Source organism: Crotalus tigris, unplaced genomic scaffold (genome assembly GCF_016545835.1).
Source record: "Crotalus tigris isolate CLP2741 ecotype Arizona unplaced genomic scaffold, ASM1654583v1 scf7180000018824.943158, whole genome shotgun sequence".
Classification (NCBI taxonomy): domain Eukaryota; kingdom Metazoa; phylum Chordata; class Lepidosauria; order Squamata; family Viperidae; genus Crotalus; species Crotalus tigris.
The window spans coordinates 439,658-466,209 of NW_024097214.1; the positions used below are offsets into that span (position 1 = coordinate 439,658).

Sequence of the window (26,552 nt, forward strand, 5' to 3'; positions counted from 1 at the left end):
GTTACATTTAAATTAGTAGAAAATAAATTAAATTTTCAGCCAGATGAATAAAGAGATAGACATGAGGAAAAAGGATGTGGCAATCTCTTGGAACAGTGTGGAAAAGCCTGAAAAGAATTAGGTTACAGAATACCACGGAAGTTTGTGAAGTTGTGCTAATATGAAGCATTAAAAAGATACCTGGTGGAAAGATGAATTGAAAGGGGTTGTGATAGATGGGGAAAAAAGAACATAAAATGATTGCTTCAAAAAATGGGGATGAAATAATGGTATAGAGCAGTGGTTCTCAACCTTTTTAATGCCGCGACCCCCAACCAGTCGTAAGTCGAGGACTACTCAACCGGTCGTAAGTCGAGGACTACTCAACTGGTGCAGCACCGTTTGCAGAATGGGACTTTTGGCGGGCTCAGCAGGGCAGAGACAGCCTGGACAATTCCTATTGGCTTTTGAAAGCCAATAGAATTAGACTCTATTCAAGAGAGTCTATTCTATTGGCTTTCAAAAGCCAATAGAATAAAAGGGAGTAGCACAGCTAAGGAAAAGGGGAAAAAAAATGGCGGACTGCGTTGTTTGGCGACCCCCGTGAAATGGTCGTTCGACCCCAAATGGAGTCCCGACCCACAGGTTGAGAACCACTGGTATAGAGGGAGAAGTGTAGAGTAAGAAATCGCTGCAATTAAAAGAGCTAGAGAAAATGCAGAATTTGATAAAAATGGGAAATGGATGAAAAGATCTAAACAAGGTGATGTAGCAGAGTAAAGTGATTACTGGAAGAAGTACTTTAGACCCTTTTATCAGAATTATAGTAATAGTAAAGAATGCAATTCGAAATAAATGTTATAAGTGTTAATTTTCAGGTAAAATTGATTGAAAGAAACTCATAAGTGCAAAGACAGTGTTGAAAAATGGTAAAGCTGCCTGAGTATCTGGTGTCAGTGTACAGTTGTAAAAATAGTTATTTTATTATATGGAATGGTGATAATGAATTATTTAATGTATTGCATTTGTTCATGACTGGAAAGCTATTACTGTTACTGTTCTGTTGTATAAACATAATGCTAACAAGAGAATTGCTGCTAAATGTGTTTGGGATTTTTGTTAAATATGTTTTGGAGGCTGTTTGATAGAGTTCTAACAGAAAGATACAATAGGTGATGGGTAAATTTGGAAAATGTATTCTGGCTTTAATCTGGATAGGAAATCTACAGGCCAAAATTTTGTTTTTCAGCTGATCATTAAGAAATTTACAAATGTAAACTTTTTGGTGTTAGTGTGTGAAAATGTGAATAGGTTCAAATTATGAAATATCTTATGTAAATATGGAGTTGAAGTTGTTTCATGTGTGAAAATAAATTTACAAATTGCCTTGTTATAAATTAATGCAAATTATGTCATTTAAATAATTATAGAAATCTAGTGAGCAATTCATGGTCTGTTATGATTGAATATTTGTTTAAAGAATAAAAAATAGCTGTGTATAATCAGTTTGCTTCTGCCCAAATTGTTATATAAAAGTGAGAGTTAAATATATAAGAAGTAATGTATAATTAATTTTAACGTACTGAGAATTTGTAATTTAAGAAATGGATCTGGTATAACAAAGATAAAGTCAACAAAAAAAACATAATGAATTAATATAGATTTGAAAGAACAGTGAGTGATTAGTACAGATAGTTTTTGGTTAATGACTGTTCATTCAGCAAGCATTTGGAATTATGATGGTGCTGAACTAGTGATATTTATAATCAGTTCTGGCTATCTTAGCATCTCCATGGTCACATGATCATGATCTAGGTGCTTGGTAATCAACTTGCACTTATGATAGGCTGTGTCCTATGGTCTGGTAATCACAATTTGCAATCTTCCCGGCTAGTTTCCCATAAACAAAATCAATAGGAAAGCTGGTAAGGAACTTCACAAGTTGTTCCCACTTCAACCATTTTTTCTCCCTAGAACACTGTCTTTGAGTGCAAGATGTCACAGCACCCACAATTTCCTAGCAGTTCTTGTAGAGTGCTGTAGCAGCTTCTGGTGTACTCTCTTGAATCCAGCAGTAGCCAGATCCTGGCTATGTTTGTGCGGGGCCATAGCAGTTGTCCTGCACTGAACAGCAGTGAACCTCTTCCTGGCCATGCTCATGTTGTTCAGCAGAAGCTGCTTATCCATTCGCTGGCCTGCTTGCAAATGCCCAAGACTTGTGACTTCCTACAGGCTTCCTCACTGACTTTGCTTATTGAATGACATTCTCATGTAACAATCTGTGAGCCTCACTTAACAATACTAACAAGGACTACTGGGAATGCTATCACTAAGCAATGCAGTCACATATTGCTTAGTGATAGAAATTCCACTCCCAATTACTACTGTTAAGTCAGTGGTTCTCAACCTGTGGGTCGGGACCCCATTTGGGGTCGAACGACCATTTCATGGGGGGTCGCCAAACCACGCTGTCTGCCATTTTTTCCCCTTTTCCCTAGCTGTCCTACTCCCTCTTATTGGTGGCCACACCCACTTGGGGGTCACCACAACATGGGGAACTGTATTATGGGGTCACGGCATTAGAAAGGTTGAGAACCACTGTGTTAAGTGAAGAATACCTATACAAAATAAGTACAGTGAGTTGGTATAAAGCAGGGCTTTTCAAACAGTGGTATGCATACCACAAATGGTACTTTAGCAGCTGGCTGGTGGTACGCGAGCCCTTGCCAAGTAGCGGAGAGGGAACCAGCTAAAGCGGTGCCACACAGGCCTGGAGGAGATCAGCTGGAGCTGCAGAGCTTGGCAGAATCCCCAGGATCAGTGCACATGGCGACATGGTAATTGGAGCTTCTGGCGCACCCAGAAGAGAAAAGGAGGAGGAGGGCGGAGAGAAGAGAAAGTATAAAAGGGGCAAAGCGAGAAGGGAAGAGGTTTTTCTTTCCAAAGCAGTGAGAGTGAGAGCGAGCGGCCTGTTTTTGGAGGAAGGGTGAGTGAGCGAGTGGCAGGCTTTGGGGGGAAGGGTGAGTGAGTGAGCGGCATGTTTGGCAAGCACGTGTTTTTGGGCGAAAGGTGAGTTAGCAAGCAGCCTGTTTGGAATGTGGCTTGTTTTTCAGGCGAAGGGTGAGTTAGCGAGCAGCCTGTTTGGTGAGCTGCGTGTTTTCCAGCGAAGTGCGAGCAAATGAGCTGGGCAGGAGCCCAGGATTGGCACGCACAGCTACAGCTGATCCGCATTTCTGCTGAGCCGCCCAGAAGCGCCGATCAGCTGGAGCCCAGAAGTGTGAATCAGCTGTCAGGCTCAGCAGACGCGCCAGGATCAGTGCAGGCAGGCAGGCAGGCAGGAAGGAAGGAAGGAGATGGGAATGAGAAGGAGGGAGGCAGGGTGGGAGGGAAAAAGGAAGGAAGGAAACCTCCCTCCCTCCATAGTAGCCACAATGCTATGAATGAAATTGAGGCCCTCAATGAAATTGAGTTTGACACCCCTGATATAAAAGGTTGTTAAGTGAATCTGGTTTTCCCGTTGACTTTGCTTGTCAAAAGGCTGCAGAAGGGGATCACATGATCTTAAGACACTGCAGCCATCATAAATATGAATCAGTTGCCAAGCATCTCAATGTAAATCACATGACTCTGGGAACGCTGAAACGGTTATAAATGTGAAAAATGGCCATACGTCACTTGTTTCATTCTTGTTGCCGTTGTAACTTTGAACAGTCACTAAATGAACTATTGTAAGTCGAGGACTACATGTACTTTATCACTTTTTTTGGTCATCAAATTTTTGACACCTTGCTAGGCGACTGGTGGTATTCAGATATTGCCATATCCTAAAAGTGGTACAATGGGTGAAAAGGTTGAAAAGCCCTGGTATAGAGGCAATGAGTGAATACCAAATTTCTTTTTTTTTCTCTTTTTTTGTTAATAAAATATTATTTTATTTTCAAAGTTAAAATACAAAATTAGAAAAAGAAAAAAACCCTTAACAGTTGTTTTCTGGCTGCATATAATAAGTCTATCTCACAATTTCCTTCAGCCTTCCTAAGAAGATCCAGTCCATCAACCATCAGCTCCATCATCTCCACTGTGATTAAATTTTTATATTTATGCCCCTTTGAATCTCCTCTAGGAACTCTCTAATTCTCAAACAAAACGTCTCTTTCAAATCTTATTAATAGTAATGTAATAGTAGTAAAGTTGGAAGGGACCTTGGAGGTCATCTAGTCCAACCCCCTGCTCGGGCAGGAAACCCTACGCTATTTCGGACAAATGGCTGTCCAGTCTCTTCTTAAAAACTTCCCGTGTTGGAGCATTTACTGCTTCTGGAGGCAAGCTGTTCCACTGATTAATTGTTCTCACTGTCAGGAAGTTTCTCCTTAGTTCTAGGTTGCTTCTCTCCTTGATTAGTTTCCACCCGTTGCTTCTTGTCCTGCCTTCAGGTGCTTTGGAAAATAGCTTAATTCCCTCTTCTTTATGGCAGCCCCTGAGATATTGGAATACTGCTATCATGTCCCCCCTTGTCCTTCTCTTCGTTAAAATAGACATACCCAATTCTCGCAACCGTTCCTTATATGTTTTAGCCTCCAGTCCCCTAATCATCTTTGTTGCTCTTCTATGTACTCTTTCTAGAGTCTCAACATCTTTTTTACATCGTGGTGACCAAAACTGGATGCAGTATTCCAAGTGTGGCCTTACCAAGGCATTGAAGAGTGGTATTAATACTTCACGTGATCTTGATTCTATCCCTCTGTTAATGCAGACTAGCACTGTGTTGGCCTTTTTGGCAGCTGCAGCACACTGCTGGCTCATATTTAAGTGATTGTCTACTAGGACTCCGAGGTCCCTCTCACAGTTACTACTATTGAGCATGGTGCCAACTATGCTGTACTTGTGCATTTGGTTTTTCTTGCCTAAATGTAGAACCTTGCTTTTTTCACCACTGAATTTCATTTTGTTAGTTAGTACCCAGTGTTCAAGTCTGTCCAGATCCTTCTGTATCTTAAGCCTGTCTTCTGGAGTGTTGGCTATTCCTGCCAGCTTGGTGTCGTCTGCAAATTTGATGAGTTCCCCATCTATCCCTTCATCCAAATCGTTGATGAAGATGTTGAAGAGTACTGGGCCCAGAACAGAGCCCTGGGGCACCCCACTACACACTTCCCTCCATATAGATTCAGTTCCATTGAGGACCACTCGCTGAGTACGGCCGGTCAGCCAGCTACGGATCCATCTGGTGGTGGTTCTGTCTACCCCACATTTTTCTATCTTGACAAAGTAAATTCCAGTCCACCCAGCATTAGAAGTCTGATTTAACTACTGTCACCTGTATCTGAGTGTCATCTTTAGGCGATGTAAAGCTATTCTTAATTCATCAGATCTTTTGTTTAGGTTTTCATCTAGAGTTTGTAAATGGAAAAACATGTTTTTTTGTATTGGGGGGCATTGTAAAAGAATGTAGAGTGTATAGTGTTCAGAGTCTTTCATTTATTACTGCTGTAATTTTAATATAGTCCCAATTCCTCTTATGACCGAACCTCCACAACAAAACATAAGCAATTTTGTCTCAAGGACAAAGAGAGTAAATGTTCCGTAATAGAGTAAGCACAGAAGAAACAAACAGTGGAGAGTAAATAAAAAAGGGGGAAGTTTCTGTTTCTTTTAAAAGGAAATTAAAAAAAGACCAGCAGTATATTCCAAAATAGAGTAAAATAACAAAATTATTTTAAGAACAAATGAAATACCAAATCCTTAAATAGAAATCCGTAGAAATGTAAATTAAATTTAATCACTTTCATTACCAAAGGGAAAGTGCTCATGCTGTCGATTTTCATGCAGCAAAAGAGAGTGTTATTTAAATCCAAAATAAAATAATATGAAATATTTACTTCCGTAATCCGACAAGGGGTTATAAGATAAATCAGTATTCATCCAGATGTTTAATAGTTAAAAATGTAGTCAAGACAAAAGTAAACTTCAAAACCAGGGTGTGCCTAAAGAAACAATGACTGGAAAAGATGAAAAACAAACTCTCTGGCTGGGCTTGCCAAGAATTGGAATCCGCTGATTCCCAGGCAGGTACACAGACATTTGACAGTCCTTGTGGGTTATTCCAAGTTAGTCTGGTTCAAGACCTGGAGAGCATGCTGCCAAAGAACCGGCTTTGACAACAAAGTCAGCTGTTTGTCAAGAGGAAAAAAAAAGTATCACCACATCTCTCAATTTTATGGATATGCTAAATTTCACTGTGAATATATGAAGAATACTGAATAGGTTCAGAAGTAGGGAAAGGCCAAGAAAGTTAGATGGAGCTGATATCCTACAAAAGCGAGAGGAGAGAAATTCAAAAATCAGAAGTAATGCAATATGTATGTATCGTTATATGAGCATGGTGAAAGCAAGTACAGATTTACAAAAACTGAAAAATATGGAGAGGTATACATACTGATATAAACAAGATTTAATTATATTTTATTTTATCTTACTTCATGCCTTATTTTTTTTCTTATCACTATTTACTGTTTAGCTATTCTTACATTGAACAAAAATGGCATGAAGGATATTGCATATGGATGTATGCAGAACATTTGAAGTTATGTTGAATCTTCCCAGAGCTACTTGTAATCTGTTTTGGAGTTACGATGCCCTCATTTTACACACACACACACACACACACACAGAGAGAGAGAGAGAGAGAGAGAGAGAGAGAGAGAGAGAGAGAGAGAGAGAGAGAGTCACATGATCATAAGTGACACCTCCTTATTTAACTTACATGCTGCACATCTTGTCTAGAGGCAATTCTAGATGGCTTACAATTGGGGCACTAGGCCAGTTGACACAGATCTTCAGGACCTTTCAGAAGGCTAAAAGCATGGCTGTGGATTTTACTGCAGAAGGCATGATGTTCCTGAGGGCGGGAAACTTAATTGCTGTTTGCACCATCCCACAGTCACATAACCATCATTTGCAATGCTTTTTGCCAGATTCTAACACTTACTTCAGTTTCTGGGAAAACCTATTTGGGAGAATGAATTAACCACTGTTACATTTTATTAATGATCACTGTAAAAAAGATTGTAACTTTGAATGTGGTTACATGATGTTAAAATTGCAACAGCTTATTACTTTAATTCTGGGCACAATACCGGTCATAAGAACCAACACATTCATATTCTTTTACATGTATGCTTTAGGGACACAACTTTTAAGCCTCACAATATGATCCCAACATAATACATAGTCCTCGAGTTATGAGTGGAATGGAGCCTGTCCATTCCACTCGTAACTCGAAAACTCATAGAGTGAATCTCATCTCGAACGACATCACTCCCTTGTTAAAACACATGCTGCTCGTTAAGTGAACATGAAGTATCTCAGGGTGGGGAAGGCCTAGTGATGGAACAGGCCCCCAAGGCCTCCCCGACCCACTAAGATACGCATGCTTCCCCCTCGCTTCCTGCTGATCCATCTCCTCTCTGCCACAGTTCCTGCTGTCGCCCAGATCTGAGGCCGGGGGACGCTTCCATGCCCCTCCCACGGCCCGATCTGGGCTCTGAAGGCCTTTTCCAGGCTGTTGCCACCTGGATTTGAGGCCGGGGACTGCTTCCACACCCCTCCCGCAGCCCGATCCAGGTTCCAGAGGCCTTTCCCAGGCCACTGCCACCTGGATTTGAGGCTGTAGATGCTATCATACCCCGCCATGGCCCGATCTGGGCTCCGGAGGTGTTTTCCAGGCTGCTGCCACCCAGATCTAAGGCCGGTAAACACTTCTGCACCCCCCCTCGAAACCATCTCCAGAGTCCAGATTAGGCCACGGGAGGGCATGGATGCATTCCCCAGCCTTAGATCCGGACGGCAGCAGCCTGGAAAACGCCTCAAGAGCCCGGGAGACATAGAAGCTTCCCCCGGCCTTAGATATGTGCCACAGTGGCCTGGAAAAGGCCTCCAGAGCCTGGATCTGGCTAGGGGGGCACAGAAGCATCCCCTGAACTCAGATCTGGGTCACAGTAGTCTGGAAAAGGCCGCTGCTGCCACCAGCGCAATGCACCATGTGGCATCCTGCCGTGAGCACCAGAATTGGCCACGTGGCCTCCTGCTGCAAGCGGCCACCAACAGACAGAAGTGGGACAGCAGCCACGCAGGCTCCTGCTGGACAGGTCTGCTGGTACCACTGCCACGAGGCAAGGCAGGTGTCAGGGAGTGGGAGGCCTGGCTGAAGGGGCCTTGAGGTAAGCAAGTGCGGGGAACATGGGGCAGCTTCACCTCCCACCCCTGCCCTAGCTTGATTTTTATGCCTGCATCTCACCCCACTTTGTAGAATCAGGGTGGGACAGAGTGGGGGGATCTTAACTAGTCCTTATTTTTGGAGTAGGGCTTATATTAGGTGTACAAACTAGGTCTCATTTTTGGGATAGGTCTTATTTTCAGGGAAAGATGGTACATATGTTATTTTTGAGAGGCTCATATATATGATAGGAATGAAACCCCTGACAGGAAGTCCAACATATACTGTATATGACATGGGGCCAGAATAAGGCCATCTACTTCATCCTATCAAATCTTATTGGGTAGGCACTGTCCTTAGCACTGGGATAGTACTGAGGTGGATGAGAGGATTTAACAAGGATGTTGAAAGCTTAACTTTGGTTTTTAATGTTTATGGTTTTAATAGATATAGATATGCTTTTTTAATTGATGTTATTTAATTGTTGATGGGAACCCCCAGAGTTTGACATAAGATGGCTGGATACACAAATGTTTTAATTAAATAAATACCTCAAGGGTGATAGTCAAATCATTAATCTAATTAATTAAACCAATTAATAAATAATTCATATACAGATCTTTTATTTGCTTAGATTCAGATGTTGATAATGTATAGCTCTCCAGATGTTGGATTCCAATTCCCTTAAAGCCAAGGCACTATGGTCAGTGGTGATGGTTACTGGATATTATAGTTCAGTAACATAACTTAACAGAACTGCTGACTATATCTTCTTCATATTAGTAATTTTATGTGTGGAGAAAATTTCAGCGATATAGTGGGTAGTCTCAATTTACTGAATTAGTTTCAATTTATAGTATCTACCATTTGTATTAACACTAAATATTACTGCTTTTATTTTGTTTATGCACTTATGCTTACTAATTTATTTTTAATTGGCATTTTCTTTCAGGGATTCTACAAATGAAACTACTGCACATTCAGATGTTGGTAGTGAATTGGAAGAAACGCAACTGAAGGGGAAAAGAAAACGTGGTCGTCCTGGTAGACCTCCAGTATGCTATTTTTTCTCTCTAAATACCTGTTAATATTGTACCATTTCATTTTTTTAATTTTCACATTAGCAATTGTTGATGCTGCTACCTATTTGAAGACTTGAGTTGTATATTGTAGAAGTGGCATGCCAGCATTATTTATTATTACAGGAGCTAACTAACTTGTAAGAAGAATTTGACTTTTCATATTACATTTAAAAAATATATATACTGGTTGTTGTTTTTGCCCAGCAGTGAACAACCTCATAAACTCCATATATTATGAGGTAGGTCAGGGCTAAAATATCAATATATAGCTCATTCATATGTCTTGGGAATTGTAAAGAAAAACAGTATAGAGAAGGATCAATCTCTATTCCAGCCACTTGCTGCCTCTCCTGTAACTGATTTGTGAAAGACTGAAATATATGGTAATGATGTTATATAATATGCAATTTAAAAAATGAGGAAAAGAGAACAAAAATAAGATCTGGACATTTTTATCATTAAAAAAAGACAAGAAATTTGATGGAATTGCTTAAAAGCCATCTTCTTTAACTCTTTATTAAATAAACAAACCCAAACAAAATATATCAGCTCCCCAGTTCATATGTTAATAAGCAACACATTATCAGTGCTCCAAATCAGGTTGCTTCTGTTTTGCCAGCGTTACATTGTAATTGTTCTGTAACGTGTTATATAATAATAACAACTATCCTCTATATGTAAAAAATTCACAATCCTTTTCCTCAGTAGATGCCAAATAATGAAGATTATAGCCAAGTAGGTCCATGTTACTTAGTAGTCTAAACTCATAGTAACAGGCTTATGGATGTTAATTCAAATGTGGAAATGGCAGGGAAAGGCAAGGCCAGATCATCTGAGTGAATGTTTCTACTCCTGAATTGCATTTCTGACAGCAAATAAATTGTAACTAACTCTTACTAAGCATTTTAAGGTGTTATTCGTATTAAGGTAATAAGTTACATTTTTAAAACAATCTTCTACTGTTTATCGAAATAGGACATTCAGGTGATAAATTTTACCAAATTTCTTCAGCATCTTATAAAAACAAACTAGGTTTAGAACTCTATTTATTTTTCAAAAATCTCTATCAAATATGCAATATTAGAAACTATAGCATCATTAAGTAACTGATATATGTTGGATAAATGAAAATCTGTTTAATTCTTCATAAGTTATAAACATTTCTATCAGAACTCAGTTAGCTCAAAGTAATAATACATGGAATGAGAATTTTCCCCAAACAGATTCTCCCACTACTATATTTTAAAAAACTATTTCATGATGTGAGCTATTCATAATCTAAAAGTCAAATTATATCTGTGACCCAGTAATTTCCATATTTATTTTATAACATTAATGCAGGAATTGAAACTGATTCCTGAAGAAAGAATTTATTTATTTATTTATTTTATGAGACTTATATACCGCTTTAAGTGCAAGCACTCTGTAAACGGTGTACACCAGTAAGCAATGTATATATATATTTACATTGCCCCCAACAATCTGGGTCCTCATTTTACCTACCTCGGAAGGATGGAAGGCTGAGTCAACCTTGAGCCGGTGAGATTTGAACCACTGACCTGCTGAACACAGTCAGCTAAAGTGGCCTGCAGTACTGCACTCTAACTGCTGCGCCACCTCGGCTCTACTAGTGGGGCTGTGCATGCTTTTAAAATTTTAATAACTTGCACTAGCGCCTGCAGCCCCATTTGCATATGTGTACGGGCGCGAATGGGGTGGCTAGTGCTGGGCGAGTGTGCACAGCTCATTTGCACACGTGAACGGGGACACTAGCGCCGGGCAAGTGTTTTGCGGCCGATTTGTGCATGTGCAAACAGGGCTGCTAGTGCCTCACCAGTGCACATGGCACCATTTGCATGTGTGTATGTGCACCAATTTGTAAGCTGCTCCCCTCTGGGCTGCAAGCCTGGAAAGATTGAAGACCTCTGACAGAAGTACAACTAAAGTAATGTGAAGGAATAAAAATTGGAACAACTCATTAAATATACGTATCAAGTTCAAAGTTAATTTTTTCCGTAACTTTTGTTTTAACACAACTGCTCCAGGAAATTCTAGACACCTCTCCAGGCCTTCTTTTATTTTAATTGAAATTGGAGATTCACCAATTCAGAAAACTTAGTTATTTATAAAAACTTTATAAATAAAAGAGAACATAATCTAAAATACCAATTTCTAAACATGTCAAAGTTATTATTCATAACAAAGTCTAATTCATCCCATTATATAGTATAATCATGCATGCCACCAAGCTTGAAAAAAAAATTAAGAATATAAATTTCTGCTTTATCTCTAAAGCATAACATCACCTGCACATAGCAGAAATTTATACTCTGCCTCATCCCTTCATAGTTTCAAACTTTCAAACAGTTTGGGACTATACATTTATAGAATTAAGATTTCTTTTTTCCTCCAAATTTAAAAGAAGAAATCATCCTTGACATTTACTGCTACATAGATATTAACAAAATCACTGTTAGTTTTCAGGATAAGCAATTTCTGCAAAGCAGACTAAAATAATAAGCTGTAATAAGCTAAGAAATAAAAATCAGAAGATAAGAGTAAAGAAAAGGAAATCTGACTAAATCTATAATACTACAATTCACATTATTTTTATATCATTGCAAACCATTTATTTATCTTACTTCTACCATGCCCATTTGCCATCAGAAGCCTGTTTTGCTGTGTGACAGTAATTTGAGTTTGAAAGAATGGGTGTTATAGGCAGATAAACATCAGTTAAATTTAGAATCAGTTAAATTTAAAAATGAGATATCTTAGTTTATAGGCAATTACTTTTAATGAGTTCTTAAATTATTGCTTTCTCTTTAAATATGTAAAGAAATATTTAAATAGTTTCTTGGAATTGTGTGTGGAATATGGTATACAGATATATAGAACAGGTACATATATCTGTTGGGGGTGGGACAGAATATTACATGGAATTTCTCCCCCCCCCCAGTCGCTTGGATAGTTGATAAATTGAAACAAAAGGAATATAGCTAAGTCTCTGGTCCCCTAAAAAGCTTTTAATACCATTGATAAGTGGCATCATTTGGCTTCTTTTGTGTGTGATCCACCCTGTAAGGCCATATTAACAGTGTGCTGGGGGATTACTGTTTAATTACTATGTAACTAATGATCAGTTTAATAATGGGCTGGATGGGGGAAAATATCCAAAATTAAATCCAGATAAGCAGAAATATTCTGGCATGTAGAAAAGTAAATTTGGAAAAATTCTTTATTTGAATGGGTTTATACGTACTTCTCCTGAAATAGCAAGTTCACTATATGGAAATGATCCTTGATCTTCAAATCTTATTAGGTTCACAGGTGGTGGCTTTGGCACTGTATGGATGACTAGTTTGCCAATATATGACTGTTTAGGGCCTGTGAAAATTATTCACAAGTTTTGCAAAACACTGTACTTAGAATTGCCTGTGGAAAATGTTTAGAAGTTACAGTTTGTGTATATGCAATAACTAAATTACCAACCAGGGAAAGTTCCTGGTGATGAAGTGTCAGAAAAACCTAAAAAATGGTGAGGGAAGTCCAAAAGTGAATATGACTGACCATGTATACAAGCATATGTTCCAAACCTGAATTTATGGTGTGGCAGTAAGGAAGGCAAAATGTTGTTATTTCTCTTCCAATTATATTGATGGCTTGTTGATAGATGATTGTTTAGGCTAGTAAATATTTACTTGGAGACATGGACCAAGATCACCTGTTTAGCCTCTGTGATTATACTTGGATTTGCAGAGTTTTGACTCCTCCTAGAAAGAATCGGATGTGACTAGGCAGTTGTCAGACTTTGTTATCTGGAACTCCTTTGGGCCTGTAAATTGAAGAATTAGGTAGGATTTTCAGTGGCATGGTTCTGTCACTTATGTATTTGACCCATGCTCCTCATGGCTCTTGGATGAGCTAGTGTGACCTATTGAATTTGGTTATTGCTTCTCTGCCAGTGCCAGAAGTCTTGAAAGTTCTGTTTCATTTTCTTAAAAGTCAACAAAATTGACAGCTATCACCTACTCCTTTTTGGGGGGAAATTGTTAAGCATATAGTTGCAAAACGCTCTAAAGGAAATGGATTATTTGTACTCTTTTTAGTCAGGATTTAGGTATCAAACTGTCTGAGAAGACTCATCTAGGACAGACATGTCAAACTCACAATGTCACATAACGTCGCGTGACGTATCGGAGCTTTTCTCCCATTACCGGCAATGGGGTGGATGCGGCTTCTTCATGATTCAGCCAGCCCGCGGGCTGACAGTTTGACACCCCTGATCTAGGAGGAGCTACTGGTAGTGCCCAGGAGGCTGAAATGGGAAAGCCTTACTTTTCTATCATACTTCTTTGGCAAAGTGCCGATAATGGTGATCTCAGAGTTACTGAAGTCTGAACTTTTGGAATGTAGTTTTTTGTCATTGTTATAGTGTCTAATTTTTTGTTTGCTTTTTGTAACTGCTATTTTTAGTCTTGATTCAACAAGTTGGGCTTTTTTGTGGTATTATGGTGATCGTTTAGTTTATTTCTTATCATGATTGCTTACTGTAATTATTTTTATTTGCTATGGATTTTCTATTGTATTTTATAATTTTGTAGGGCCATCAAGATTCTGAATGCTTTGCCAGATTATAATAATGATAGTGATTATGATGATGGTGATATTTAAAAGCTCTGCACTTAACTGACTTGTTTACCAAGCATAATTTAAGATCCTTATGATATCTTTAAGATATCCTAAGAGATATGCTAGTCTGAGGAATTCTTTCTGTTACAAACCGGCTCAAGATCTCTAAGAGATGCCTTTCTGAAAATACCTTCACTGCCAGAGGTTTATTTATCTGACATGCACAAGAGGATCCTCTGCCTAATTCCAGTGCTATGGAATGCATTCCCAGAGGAGCTGTATTTGGCCCTAACTGGGTAATCAATCTGTAAAGTGTGCAGAATCTGACACTCCAGTAAAATAGCTAAGCCTTTAATTTTATTCTTCCTTTACTGCTTTAAATTTTTGCCCTAAGTTATTTTTCCATTTCTTTAGCTTTCATCATTCACTTTCTTTTTTCTACATTTTTTGGCAGGTTTCCCAGTATGATAATTCCCCCCCCCCGTGTCCCCAGCATCTTCATGGGCAAACAAATACCGATATGCTTATTAATGTTTTACTGCTGCACAGTTTATGGGCATATGAAACGTAGTGGATTTTTCCTGCACATAACTCACTTTAAATGTGTCTCTATAATTTCCCTTGCCTGACAGGAACATTAGATTCTCCAGAAACAAAATCTGTATGTATGTATGGATGTACATATACATGTACATATACATATAGACATAGATGTACACACACACACAAACACACACACACACACACACAGAGTTTATTCAATTTACATAGCTACCCCATCACTTTTATGTGACTCTAGGCAGCTTAAACAATTAAACAAATAAAAATACAAAATATAAATAAAAATACAAAGCAGTCGGGCATGATGTAACCTATTATGCATAAGCCAAGAGACTAAAACTGATCTATACACAGGGTTCCAGCTTGAGCACAAAGCACGTTTTTCAAGGGCTTACAAAAGGTTAGGAGGAATGGGGCCAGTCTAACGATGTTCCAAACAGTGGGCTCCATGGCAGAAAAGGCTCTTTTTCTGGGCTTTACCATCCAACACTTCCTACCTGATAATATCCCTTCCTGTCAGATCAGATAGGATGGGTAGAAACAACTGGGGAGAGATAGTTCCATAAGTAAGATGGTCCCAGTCCCAAAACACAAAGGGCTTTAAAGGCAACAGCCAGCAAATTTCCTTCTCATTCCTTTGGGTGGTATGTATCTTCCTCAGTCTTGGGTCCTTCAGGCCGTGGTACTTCTCTAGATTTTCATACTCTTTCTTCCTGATATTACTGTCACTTGGCACCCCTATATTTATCACCAGCACTGTCTTCTAGTCCTTGTCTACTATTATGATGTCTGGTTGATTGGCTAATACTTTCCTGTGCATTCGGCTCTGGAACTCCCACAGGATTTTAGTCTTCACAACCTTCTGTGTAATTTACCATCTGGACTTGAAAGAGTCAGTCTATTCATTGTACAGATCTTCCTGGACACAATGCCACTACTTGGTTGTGCCATTCAGTATATGCTGTTCTTGCCTATGTCTTACACCCTGTCACTATGTATTGCCTTATTATGTCTCTGAGGCCTCTCTACACGTCTGCACTTCAGGTCATATCAAGTGTGGTAGACTCTTGCTTATATGGATTTGGTTGATTTAATATTGCTTAGTGCTTTTTCATCCACATACAGATACATGCATGCATGCATATATGTATGTATGTACGTACGTACGTACGTACGTACGTACGTACGTACGTACATACATACAGGTTTTGCCCAAGGAGCTGTCAGGCACTTTGGCTGAGGTCTTACCTACAGCCTCATATAGGCATGTGACAGAGGCCCTCGACTGGATTCATCTTCTGTGGCCTCTTGGGGTTCTCCTTGGGTTTTCAAAAAGCTCCAAGAGATGAAACACCAGAAGCAGTGCCTAGACTCTAGAGTGTCACTGGACAAGGACCAAGTGAGAATTGGACTGAACACAAGTAAGAATCCATATTAAGATCTAGATCATGTCTATAAGGGTGGAAAAATATCCACCCTTATTATGTCTGCTACTAGTTACATGGTGGCCCTGTTTAGGGTGACCCACTTCCTACTTGGATGGTTGGACCACAGGATTATCTTCAGAGTTGTGGTAAGAAACTTTGTTTCTGCCTGTTCAGTACATTTCAGCAGAAAAGGTAAGCTCCAAGTCCTGTTCATTAAACATTGCCTCTTGTGGGATCTTAAGAAGCACACATCTTTGTTCTGGCCCTCACCCTCTGTAATAGCAGTCCCTTAGACTTAAGGATAGTACCCTCCTCTCCCTTAGGGTTCCGGAAAGCTTTGAAAACTGGTTCTGGTCCCAGGCCTATTGTTGAGATTATTTGATCAATGGCCCCTGTTTTGTTGTTTTTGCTGTCTATTACTTTATTTTTGTCTGGGCTGTCTGATTAAATGTTTTGGTTGTTTTTACCTTTTCCCCAGTTTTGTACTTTCCCCAGAGTACATCAGAGTTGGCAGCTAGTAAATTATAATAAAAATAATTATATTTAGGCAGAGCCTAAATATATTGATTGCCCAAGTGAAAAATGCCTGGTCTATTTCCCCCTTTCCCCACTCACATTAAATGATTTTGAAATAGTGATCTTAAAGACTCTAACCATAGTGGATTGATATGTATCTCAAATGTACATTCCATACACCTGGAAGTTCTGTGAAAATTGAAAATATTGCTATCAAATTAGTAAATTGAGCACATGCATGGTGATCCTTATATTGCTTGTACAAAAGTGCCCACCCTGTAGAAACTGTGATGCATATTGGTGATTTGAGGAAAACCTATCTTGCTTAGCTGTTGGGATAAAGGATAGATTCTCTTTCAAGGATTTTGTTATACTATTCTTAAAATTCATATTATATTTAACAATGATTATGGTTTTATTATATTTTGTATACTACGTTAACAGTACTATTCATTTTCAATGAAATAGAATTTTGAGGCATATCAATCTTCTTCTCTCCATTCAAAGTCTAAGAATGCTATAACCCATAATTTGTAATCTCAACCTTTGTATGTTGCTTGTATTTCATTAAATTCTGTCAGCATTTCAGAAGACGGTAAGATAAGCAATACATAGTGACTTCAGAATTGGTATTTTGCTTTTACTATTTTTACTATTTTCCATAATCATGCTTCCAAAGGATTCAGCATGAATTACTTGCTTCAGGTACCAGTTTTTTATTTGTTGACTTATTTAAGTTGGCAGCAATTTAATTTTTACATTACTACTTAAGATAGGAATATATAGCTATTATTTCATTAATAAAATATAACAGGCTATGCTATTTTAACATCAATTTCAAGTTCTTGTTTAGAGAACAAGTTCTGTTTATACATTGCCAGTTTTTCAAAAATGTATACAACCTTTCATGTTTATTTGGGATTATTTTGCAGCTAAGATTGCAAACATTAAGTAATTTTAAATACCTCTTAGGTAAAATTAAATGAATTACTCTTTGGGAATAAGATTGGAACTAAGATTGTAGCTAATGTGGAAGTAATAATGCAAAGGAACAGGTATTTTAAATTCGAGCTTTGATGTAAGCTGTCAATAGATGTCTCTTGTTTTACCTATTTGTAAAGGTCTATAAACACCATGATTTTTCATGTCTACTAAGACAGCCTGAGATGATACAGTAGTATATCAACTAGTAGGTTTTGCTGCCACTTTTTTTCCTCCATAGAAGAAAGGAAAAAATAATAAAATGCCTTTGTCCCCCATCCCCCAAGAAGTCCCTACTATATTACCAAAATATGTATGTTTCTAATAGTCTTTAGAGTTTATGAAACACACAATAACAAACACATTATGCTTTAAGAAAAATATTAAGTTTCAATAGAAGAAATAGAACAAAGAAAATAATGGATAGGGCCATCTAAAAGGGCAATTAGGCCTAAAGAGATACTGTGAAAGAAACTGAGATACTCTTAACTTCAACACCTACAAAATAAAAGTGATGTCATTTTCTTTGCTTTCTGCATGTAAATTTCATTCTTTTTGTAGGAGATAGATTGGAAACTTGAGTTTCTCAAGGTATACATTAGGTAAACAAACTATTTAGCACCAAACCTGAGAAATGCCAAGGAAGGTATCTGTTAAACTGTGGGAAAAATGGGGAAAGTGCTTCCATTTGAGATTGGTTTTGGCTGGAGGTGGATGGAGGTTTGGCACCCGTACCTTGCCAATTGGCCATCATGAAGGCAGAGGGAGAGCTTGGTGCACCAGCTGCTTCATACCCCTTGCTTGCCGGCATACCCGTGGGGAGATTGGGTGGGCTGGGAGGCACCTGTGGGCCCATGAACCTGGGAGTGGACTGTCTTAGAGATGTGGGCAGCCATGGGGGTGCCCACCCAATGCATCCAGAACACTGCAGAAGATGGACAAGTGCATCCAGGACACTGCAGAAGATGGACAAGTGCAGTGTTTGCCCTGACCTGGTTTGCTGCAAGGAGCTCAGGTGTCCCCAGCAACAGCACCGGCTCAGCTTTCCCACTGCTACCCTGGCTGGCCGCCCAACAGCCCTGCAGTCCTGCTCCTCCTACTACTACTACTACCAAAACCAGCACGAAAAATGCCCTGTGCTGATTGGTGGTTGCTGCTACCTTTGCACCGCAATCCCTGAAGCAGCTCATTGGAAGCAGCCACTCAGCAGCATGCAGAATGCCCCCAAGGCACTGCTCAGGCCAGGGCCAGACAAGACCTGCAGGGACGTGATCAGTCTCACGTTCTTACAGACAATTTTGTTCTCTGTGCAAAAAGAAGCACGTGTAAGAACACAAGATCTAAGAAAAACAGCTTCACCAGTGTCTAAGAAAAAGATGGCCACTTTTCTGCCACATGGCCCAGCCTGTTCTGGAGCTCTGGAGATCTTCGAAAGGTAAGTGAGCAATCAGTGATGGTGGGAATGAGCACCTACAACCCGGTGAGTTAGCAAAGTAGGCCCAGTGCCTATGGAGACCTGGCAGGTCAGAATGGGGGGAAAATAGGCACAGGGTCTGTTGCACTGTCTTTGTCGTAAAGGCAAATGACTGCTATAGTGCTGTAACATAACTTCGGAACTGGATCATAAGTACTTAATGGAGGTGTTGTAATTTTGAATAATCAGTAGTGAACTGTCGTAATTCAAGGACTACCGCCATTACAGAATTCAACTGATGACATAAGGTGTGAACTTGAATCAAACAGCTTGGTTGACCTGTTTAGAGAGGCCTTGTCTGATTAAATAAAAGATTAACTACTTTGTCAAAACATCCCAGACATCATGATTGTACTTATTTTCTTTGGCATAAATGGAAAGCTTGAAGAACTGCAAACAAGTGTAGACAGAAAGGGAAATATTTGGTTTCACTTTCTTATGCCTTCACCTTTTCCCATACATAGATAACTTCAGAACTTGTATTTATGCGGCTGGAAAATGGAAGAATTCTGTTTACTGCCCAAGCGATGATAAACCTGAATGCTAGAGTTTGTTTGTATTATGCAGAATCTGGCTGAGGTACTGATGAGTGAGCCCCATCCGCCCAGCACCAGCAAACTACCATCATTATAAAGAGGCACTTTCCCAATCAGGTATGGCAGTAAATAATGTAGCCCCATCTCCAATGGCAATTGGGAAGCAAGCAGAGCTCAAACCTATAGAGCTACTCATTAGCATTTAAATATTCCAATGACATTGCCTATGCAAGCATAAAAATCCAAGTATAGTCATTAATGCTACTGGAAACTGAATTGAGTTCTGTATTGTTTATAGATATGCCTTACCTGCTAAGACTTTCTGCCTTGAAACAACTGATACTAGCTCTTATGCTCCAGGAATACAGTGAACCAGTACAATTCACCATAGTCTAAACACCAAGAATTCCTTCAACTACTGTATTTGGTCCCCCTCCCTTTCATTTTTTCAATTATGCTGGAAATAAACTGGTTTCAGGCTCACATCCACATGTTCACTAGAGGCATAATTTGAGATACGCACACTCGATTTTTGATAATGAGTTGGTTTGAGGAGTTGGTATCCTTATATTGGTAGACAGCAATCAATTGCGTCAAGTAACTAAACTGTAATACATAATAAAGATTCTTCCCTAGTTATGCCACATTGTGTCTTTCAGTAGCTTTTGTTGAATATTAGCCATATGCTAGAACAGTAATGGCAAACCTTTTGGGCTCAGCATGTTAAAAATTTGGAAATTGCCCTGACTCTGCTTGCATGTCACATACACCTAAATGAAAGAGAAAATAATCCTTCTTCTCCCATATCTGGTGCATTGTGTTCTGCTAAAGACCACTGGGTCTTAAGACCACTGAGAAATTTCACTTGGCCCAGAATGTAGCAACTCAACTATTAGCTGACACTCACTACTATGAAGACATTACACCTGTAGTCCAAGTCTTCCATTGGGTATCTCTTGGCTTCCAGCTGCAATAAAGTACTGGTTGTTTTGTTATAAAGCCCTGCATGACTTGACACTGAGATACTTGCAGGACCAATTTGACTGTGCATTCCAGGAGAAATTGTTGATAATCTGTCACCTCTTCAGGGTATTGGGTTGGGGCTCATAGGTCCTTTCCATAAAAGAGATGCTTATCAGTAACAACACCTGTTTTATGGAAGAGTTTCCTCTCAGAAATTAAATTATCCCCTAGTGTCCTAGCCTCCCAGAAACACTCAAAAGTGAATCATCCCGGATGGGCTTTTTGAGAGAAACAGGACAATATAGTTGGTTGTTTTTAATTATTCTTTTTTTTATGGTTGTAATTCATGGCATGGATACTTTATTTAAATGCTTGGGTCACTTGCAATTTTTGTAAACCCCCGAGAATTGTGTGTGATTGTACAGAGTATGAGTGTGATAAATTGAGAATGTTATTGCCCCATCTGAACTATTTTGGATACAGTGGACTTCTTTATTCCAAGGGGAATTGTGGACAACTATTTATTGCATTCATAGTCTACTGTATGAAGGTCTTTTAAATCAAACTGTTGCTGCATTGTAATCTGAATAGAAATATTGCTTGTCATTTAGTTGATAGTGGTCTGATGAAGTGCATACGTGGTCCAAAGATCAGACGTCCAATTGTCAGTGAGTAATTTCAAAGGCACTGCTTTCTCATCTTGCTCTTTAATCTTTAAATCGGGTATGGAGCAGAAATTTCTTTTAGAAAATATCATTTATTATGCTCTTCTTTCCTATGATAACACACAGTACTTATCGCTATAAAATCAAATACATACAACTACCTTACTAGATAAATATTTGTACTTTATATGTACAGAAACTCAATAGTATTGCTAGATATATTAAAAGATGATATGTTTTCCTGTATTGAAATAAAAATTAAACAATGAAAGTGTAGGTACATAGAGATAAAGTACATTTGCACACCATCCAAAAGGGACAATAAAAAACTTAGGAAGGAAATAAAAAGACTAGAATAAATTCCTTCTAGCAGCCAACACTAATAAACAGAGATCAAAATGAGGCAATCAGGCAGAAAATAATATTGCGCTCAAGGAACTATTAGGAGGAAACCACATTGCCACTAAACTGGCAGGATAAGCTACTATAAATAAACAGGCAGCAAGCTCCATTCACTTGCACTGACGATGTTACCCAGTTGGATAATGAAAGCAAAGAACCAAACTCAGAGAGCACCAGGAACTCTTTAATTTTAACAGCTTGGCGGAAAATGTATTCCATCTAAATCCATGCACTTATAATAATTATTCTTAATGATTCTAATGTTTACCTTTGTATGGAAAGAGCTCTTATTTATATAGGTAGTTTTCCAGCATAATGAGTGTAGAATCCACCGGTGGGTAATTTCAGCCTTCCTGCTCAGAAGAGACTAGGTCAGAACTTTGGCCACACTTCCCTCTGGGCTTAGTCTCGGCTCAGTAGGGTGCAAAATTTTTGGCTCCTTAGCTAGGCTAGGTTAATTGATCATCTATTTTATTCTGATTGAGTTAATACTTTTAGTTATCTAAATTGTAGTGTTTCTTTTTGTTTTTGCAATTGGAACTTGAATTAGCAAAAATTTAAATTGAAATTTGAAAAGGCCTTCTGGCTTCGAGCCTAACAGGCTCCTGTGAAGAAGGCTGCAGGCCGTTTTTTCGAGCGGGGGTTTTCACCTCTGATCAAGCGGATCAGCGGAGCGCGGACCAACCGACTAGCTGGCTTTCGGAGATTGGAGTCCTTTCGAGACTCAGGCTGTTTGGAGGCTTCCCTTTTGGCTTCGTCGCAATGAGGCTCCTCTCGGCCACAGAATTCGAATCGCAGCGGAGGCTGTGCAACTAATAGCAAGTGCCTTTTCATGAAAGGGGGAGAGTGCTTATTTAAATTGGTTGTTCCTTAGAATTCTCAATCTAGCAGGGGGGTTGATTCCCTTCTATTCCCCTCTTTTGGCATCTTCGCCTTTCTTTGGAAGCACTGAATGGGCGCGGCCGCCATTTTGACTGTGTGCGCAGGACGCGGTTGCCATTTTGGAAGCGTTATTGGGAGCGGCCACCATTTTGAGTGTGATTTAGGACACAGCCGCCATTTTGAGAGTGTCCTTAGGCACGGAAGCCAGTTTGTGGGGACCTCGTGTTCCTCTCCAAGGCATTGAGGCCTGCCTTATTTATCACTGGCCTGTGTTGTCAGGCCTTTAACCGGGGGGAAGTTATCAGCTTGTTCTCGGGAGAATCACAGATTTCCTGGTCTGTATTGGCATTGTTGTTCTAACTACTCATTGGTGGTTCTGTCACATATAATTATTTCTGGTGTGAGTTGAGCGAAGGGGAAATTACTTTTAGACCATCTGTTCCACTTAGAGTGTGGCATTTGTCACTGGCCTAGACAGGCAGTTCTAGGGAGCTGTCTGGCTGTCCTTGCCATTGCTGTTGTGCAGAGTGAGGATCGTTTTCCATCTCTGTCAACTAGATCTGCATTTTGGGTTCCCCCCACTCCTGGATATCTCCTACCTGGATTATCTAGACTGCAATGGCAGACAGTTCGTCACCCCAGGCACCACAGGGCTCTGGTATTCCCCCCGCACAAACAAAGCGCACATCTACTGATTTGGACGTGGGGGAAAAGAAAAAGGCTAAGACAAAACACATCTCCACCAAGGAGCCCTCCAAGGCAGCCGAGCGAGAGGCCTCGAGGAGACATCTGGCACTGGAGAGGGAATTCTCCAAAGCCCAAAGGCTCATGTCCAGTGAAGCTGAAGTGGTTCCCCCCGTTCCATTGGACAACTCCCCATTTGAGCCTCCATTCGCATCTTCTCATGATGCCTCCAGGGCTTGGTCTCCTCAGGGGGAAACTGAACAGGTTGGTCCCTCTCGCTCATCATCATCTTCTACTCATCAAGGACCTGAGGCCACGTTTATTCCAGCTGAGGCTGGGGTTAGTTCTGAACAAAGAGATATGTGGTCAGATCAGTTTCAGGCTTTCATGTACAATGCGTTTATGCAATTCATGTCTTCTAGGGGACAACGACCCTTGCAACCACCATCGCCTCCTTTTATTCCTCCTTCTCAAGCGGGATGTACCACAGCCCCCGGTTCAGGCATCTCTGAGACTTCTTCCCAGCTAGGGGAGGAGGGGTCTGTGGACCTGGAGATAGCTGACACACCCATGTCAGAGGATGAGGAGGCAGCGTCTGAACAGGCACCAACTTCGGGGCTTTTTGACCCTTCTCTTTTCAGGTCTCTCCTGATGAAGGCCTGTACCACCGCCAACCTCACTTCAGTACAGGAGGAGAAACCTTCTACCTCCACCAGCCAGGAATCTAACCTGTTGTTTGCAGGACAGGTTGTGGAGGACAAGCAGATTCCTTGTCCACAGGTTTTCCGTACTACAGTGGAGAAACAGTGGTCATCCCTGGCTACTCTGCCTTCTCCCAATAGTACAGAGAAGAAACTATTCAATGTTTCTTCTTCATTTGCTTTCCTCTTGGAGGTGCCCTCTGTTGACACTCCTCTGACTTCTTTGTTTTCCACATCTGCTATTCCAGGGGATATGGCTGAAGCCCTGAAAGCGGAAGACAAGAAATTTGAGCTTTCCCTTCACCCAAGCGCACCAGGCGTCGGCATGGGCGATCAAGGCTGCAACTTCATCGTCTTTCTTCGCAAGGGCTTCAATCATGTGGCTCCGTGAACTGCAGCAGTCGTTCCCCCGGATCAGGTTCGAACACATCAGACACTAGGGAAGCTGGTGGCTGCTTCAGAGTACATGGCAGACACTTCCCTTCATTCAACCAGATACTCTGCTAGATCTATTGCAGCCACGGTTGCCTCTCGTAGGTTACTGTGGCTGAAGCAGTGGAGAACTGACTTGAAGTCAAAGTGGCATCTGTCCACGTCCAAATGTAGCGGTACACAGCTATTCGGCTCAATCCTTGAACCGCACATTATTGAGGGCAAGGAAAAACGCAAGGTTCTGGCATACCCTCCAAACGGTCAGATAGGTGGCCCCAGCAGGAGTTTCGTAGACAGGCTTTCTGTCCCAGTGGTTCCTGAGAGTGGAGACAGCCCTTTTGGGCAGGGCAGTCCTGGGATTGGTCAAGAGACTCGCGATCCTTTTCCCCCCAGGCAGGATCGTCCACAGGACCGCCAGAGCATGGGAGCCAAGGGCCAATTTCAATCCAAACTTCCCTTCCGGGGCTTGGGTGGCGGTCCTTACAGGTGGTCCAAGTGACGCCAAGGAGGACTCTCCCATTGGGGGTCGCCTGGCGCTGTTCAGCGACACTTGGGAGGCTACCACCACCGACTCTTGGGTCAGGGACACCATCAAATACGGTCTCACCCTAGAGTTCTACTCTCTTCCCCCAGACAGCTTCATACAGTGCCCGGTGTCACGAAACGCAACCGAGGCACAACTGGTAGCCACGGCCATCTCCCATCTGACAGAAATCAAGGCCATAGAACCCGTTCCACAGGAACAAGAAGGAGAGGGGTTTTACTTCATTCTGTTTGTGGTCCCCAAAGCCTCAGGGGGATGGAGGGCGATACTGGACTTAAAGGGTCTGAACTACTTCTTGACCTACAGAAGGTTCAAGATGCAGACCCTAAAGTCCATTCTCGCCAGTGTCAGAAAAGGGGACTTTCTGTCCTCCATAGATCTGACAGAGGCATACCTTCACATCCCGATACTACCAGAACACCGCAGGTTCCTTGGTTTTGCTATGCGCACCAGCATTACAAATACAGAGCCCTTCCCTTTGGGCTGTCTTTGGCTTCAAGGGTTTTCACAAAGATTTTGGCAGTCTTGGCGGCTCACCTAAGGATGATGCTGATGCGCGTGCAGTGCTATCTAGACGACATTCTAGTTCAGTCCAGTTCTTTCCGGTCGGCTCAGTCAGACCTGGAAATAACGATACATACCCTTCAAGTTCACGGGTTCTCAGTGAACTTCAAAAAGAGCCACATGATCCCCACGAAGCGCCTCCTACATCTTGGGGCGATCATAGATTCAGACCTTTGCAAGGTCTGTCTTTCACAGGAACTTCGAGTCAGCATCCGAAAGCTGGTACATCAGGTTCGGAGAGCAAAAACTGTGCTCCTGGTACAGCTGTCTCAACTCCTGGGAAAGATGGTTTCTTGTATGGAAAGATAGTTTCTTGTATTTCTTCTGTGGGCTAGGCTTCCTCAAGAAGCCTTCAGTGGTTCCTCCTTCCCTTTCAGAAACAGCACCTCAGTTCATCCAACCGAAGGGTCAGGGTCCCCCACCACACCCTGTTATCCCTCCAGTGCTGGGCTTCATCTGGCCCAGGGACAGTGGTCTCGGTCGGACCTAGTTCGCAACATAAATTGGCTCGAACTCAGAGCCATACACTTAGCATTCTGGCAGTTTTCCTCACTAGTGACAGGACAACACGTCCTGATTCTGACAGACAACGTAGCAGCCAAGGCTCACGTCAACAAACAGTGAGGGACCCGATCCTGGTCGCTCATGCAGGAGGCCTTGGATCTAGGTCTTTGGGCAGAGTCCACCCTGGGGTCCATCAGGGCGGAGCACATATCGGGGGAGGCAAATCAACAAGCAGATTCCCTTAGCAGGGTCACGGTGGACCACTCGGAGTGGCTACTGGACCCGGCACTGTTCAGGGACATCTCGATAAGGTTTGGTCGTCCACATCTGGACCTCTTTGCTCCCCGTTGAACACTCAACTTCTCAGGTTCTTCTCCAGGTTCCCGACACAAGGAGCGGAGGGAATGGACGCCCTCCAGTGCCAGTGGCCGGGGGGCCTGCTTTATGCCTTTCCTCCCCTTCCGTTGTTACAGGCAACCATCCGTAAGCTGGAAAGGGTGGATATAATCTTGATTGCTCCACATTGGCCAAGGCGTCCGTGGTTTGCCGACCTTGTGGATCTATCGCTCTCACTACCGTGGAGGATTCCCCGGAATGAGTGGCTCTCAGCCAAGGGAACCTTCAGCACCCAGATCCACAGTGGCTACAGCTAGCTGCCTGGCACTTGAGCAGGAAGGTTTAGCTAGGCAGTCATATTTGTCCGGTGTGATCTCGATGATTCAGGCCTCAAGGCAACCTCGACTAATAGAATTTATGACGCCACGTGGAGGAACTTCTGCACGTGGTGTACTAAGCAAAATCTCAGGCCGCT

General features: G+C 41.2%; 1 protein-coding gene across 5 annotated transcripts in view; it reads left to right on the forward strand.

Annotated features, from left to right (window-relative positions):
- STAG1 (stromal antigen 1) overlaps positions 1–26,552 on the forward strand; it is a 204,739-nt gene that overhangs the window by 77,929 nt on the left and 100,258 nt on the right. For 4 of the 5 annotated variants that reach the window (XM_039356367.1, XM_039356365.1, XM_039356366.1 and 1 more), the window contains one exon: positions 9,144–9,246. In XM_039356367.1, coding sequence (XP_039212301.1) covers positions 9,144–9,246 — 103 coding nt within the window. Of the gene's footprint in view, positions 1–9,143; positions 9,247–17,127; positions 19,518–26,552 lie in introns of those variants that run through there. The other variant, XM_039356369.1, reaches the window with a different exon arrangement.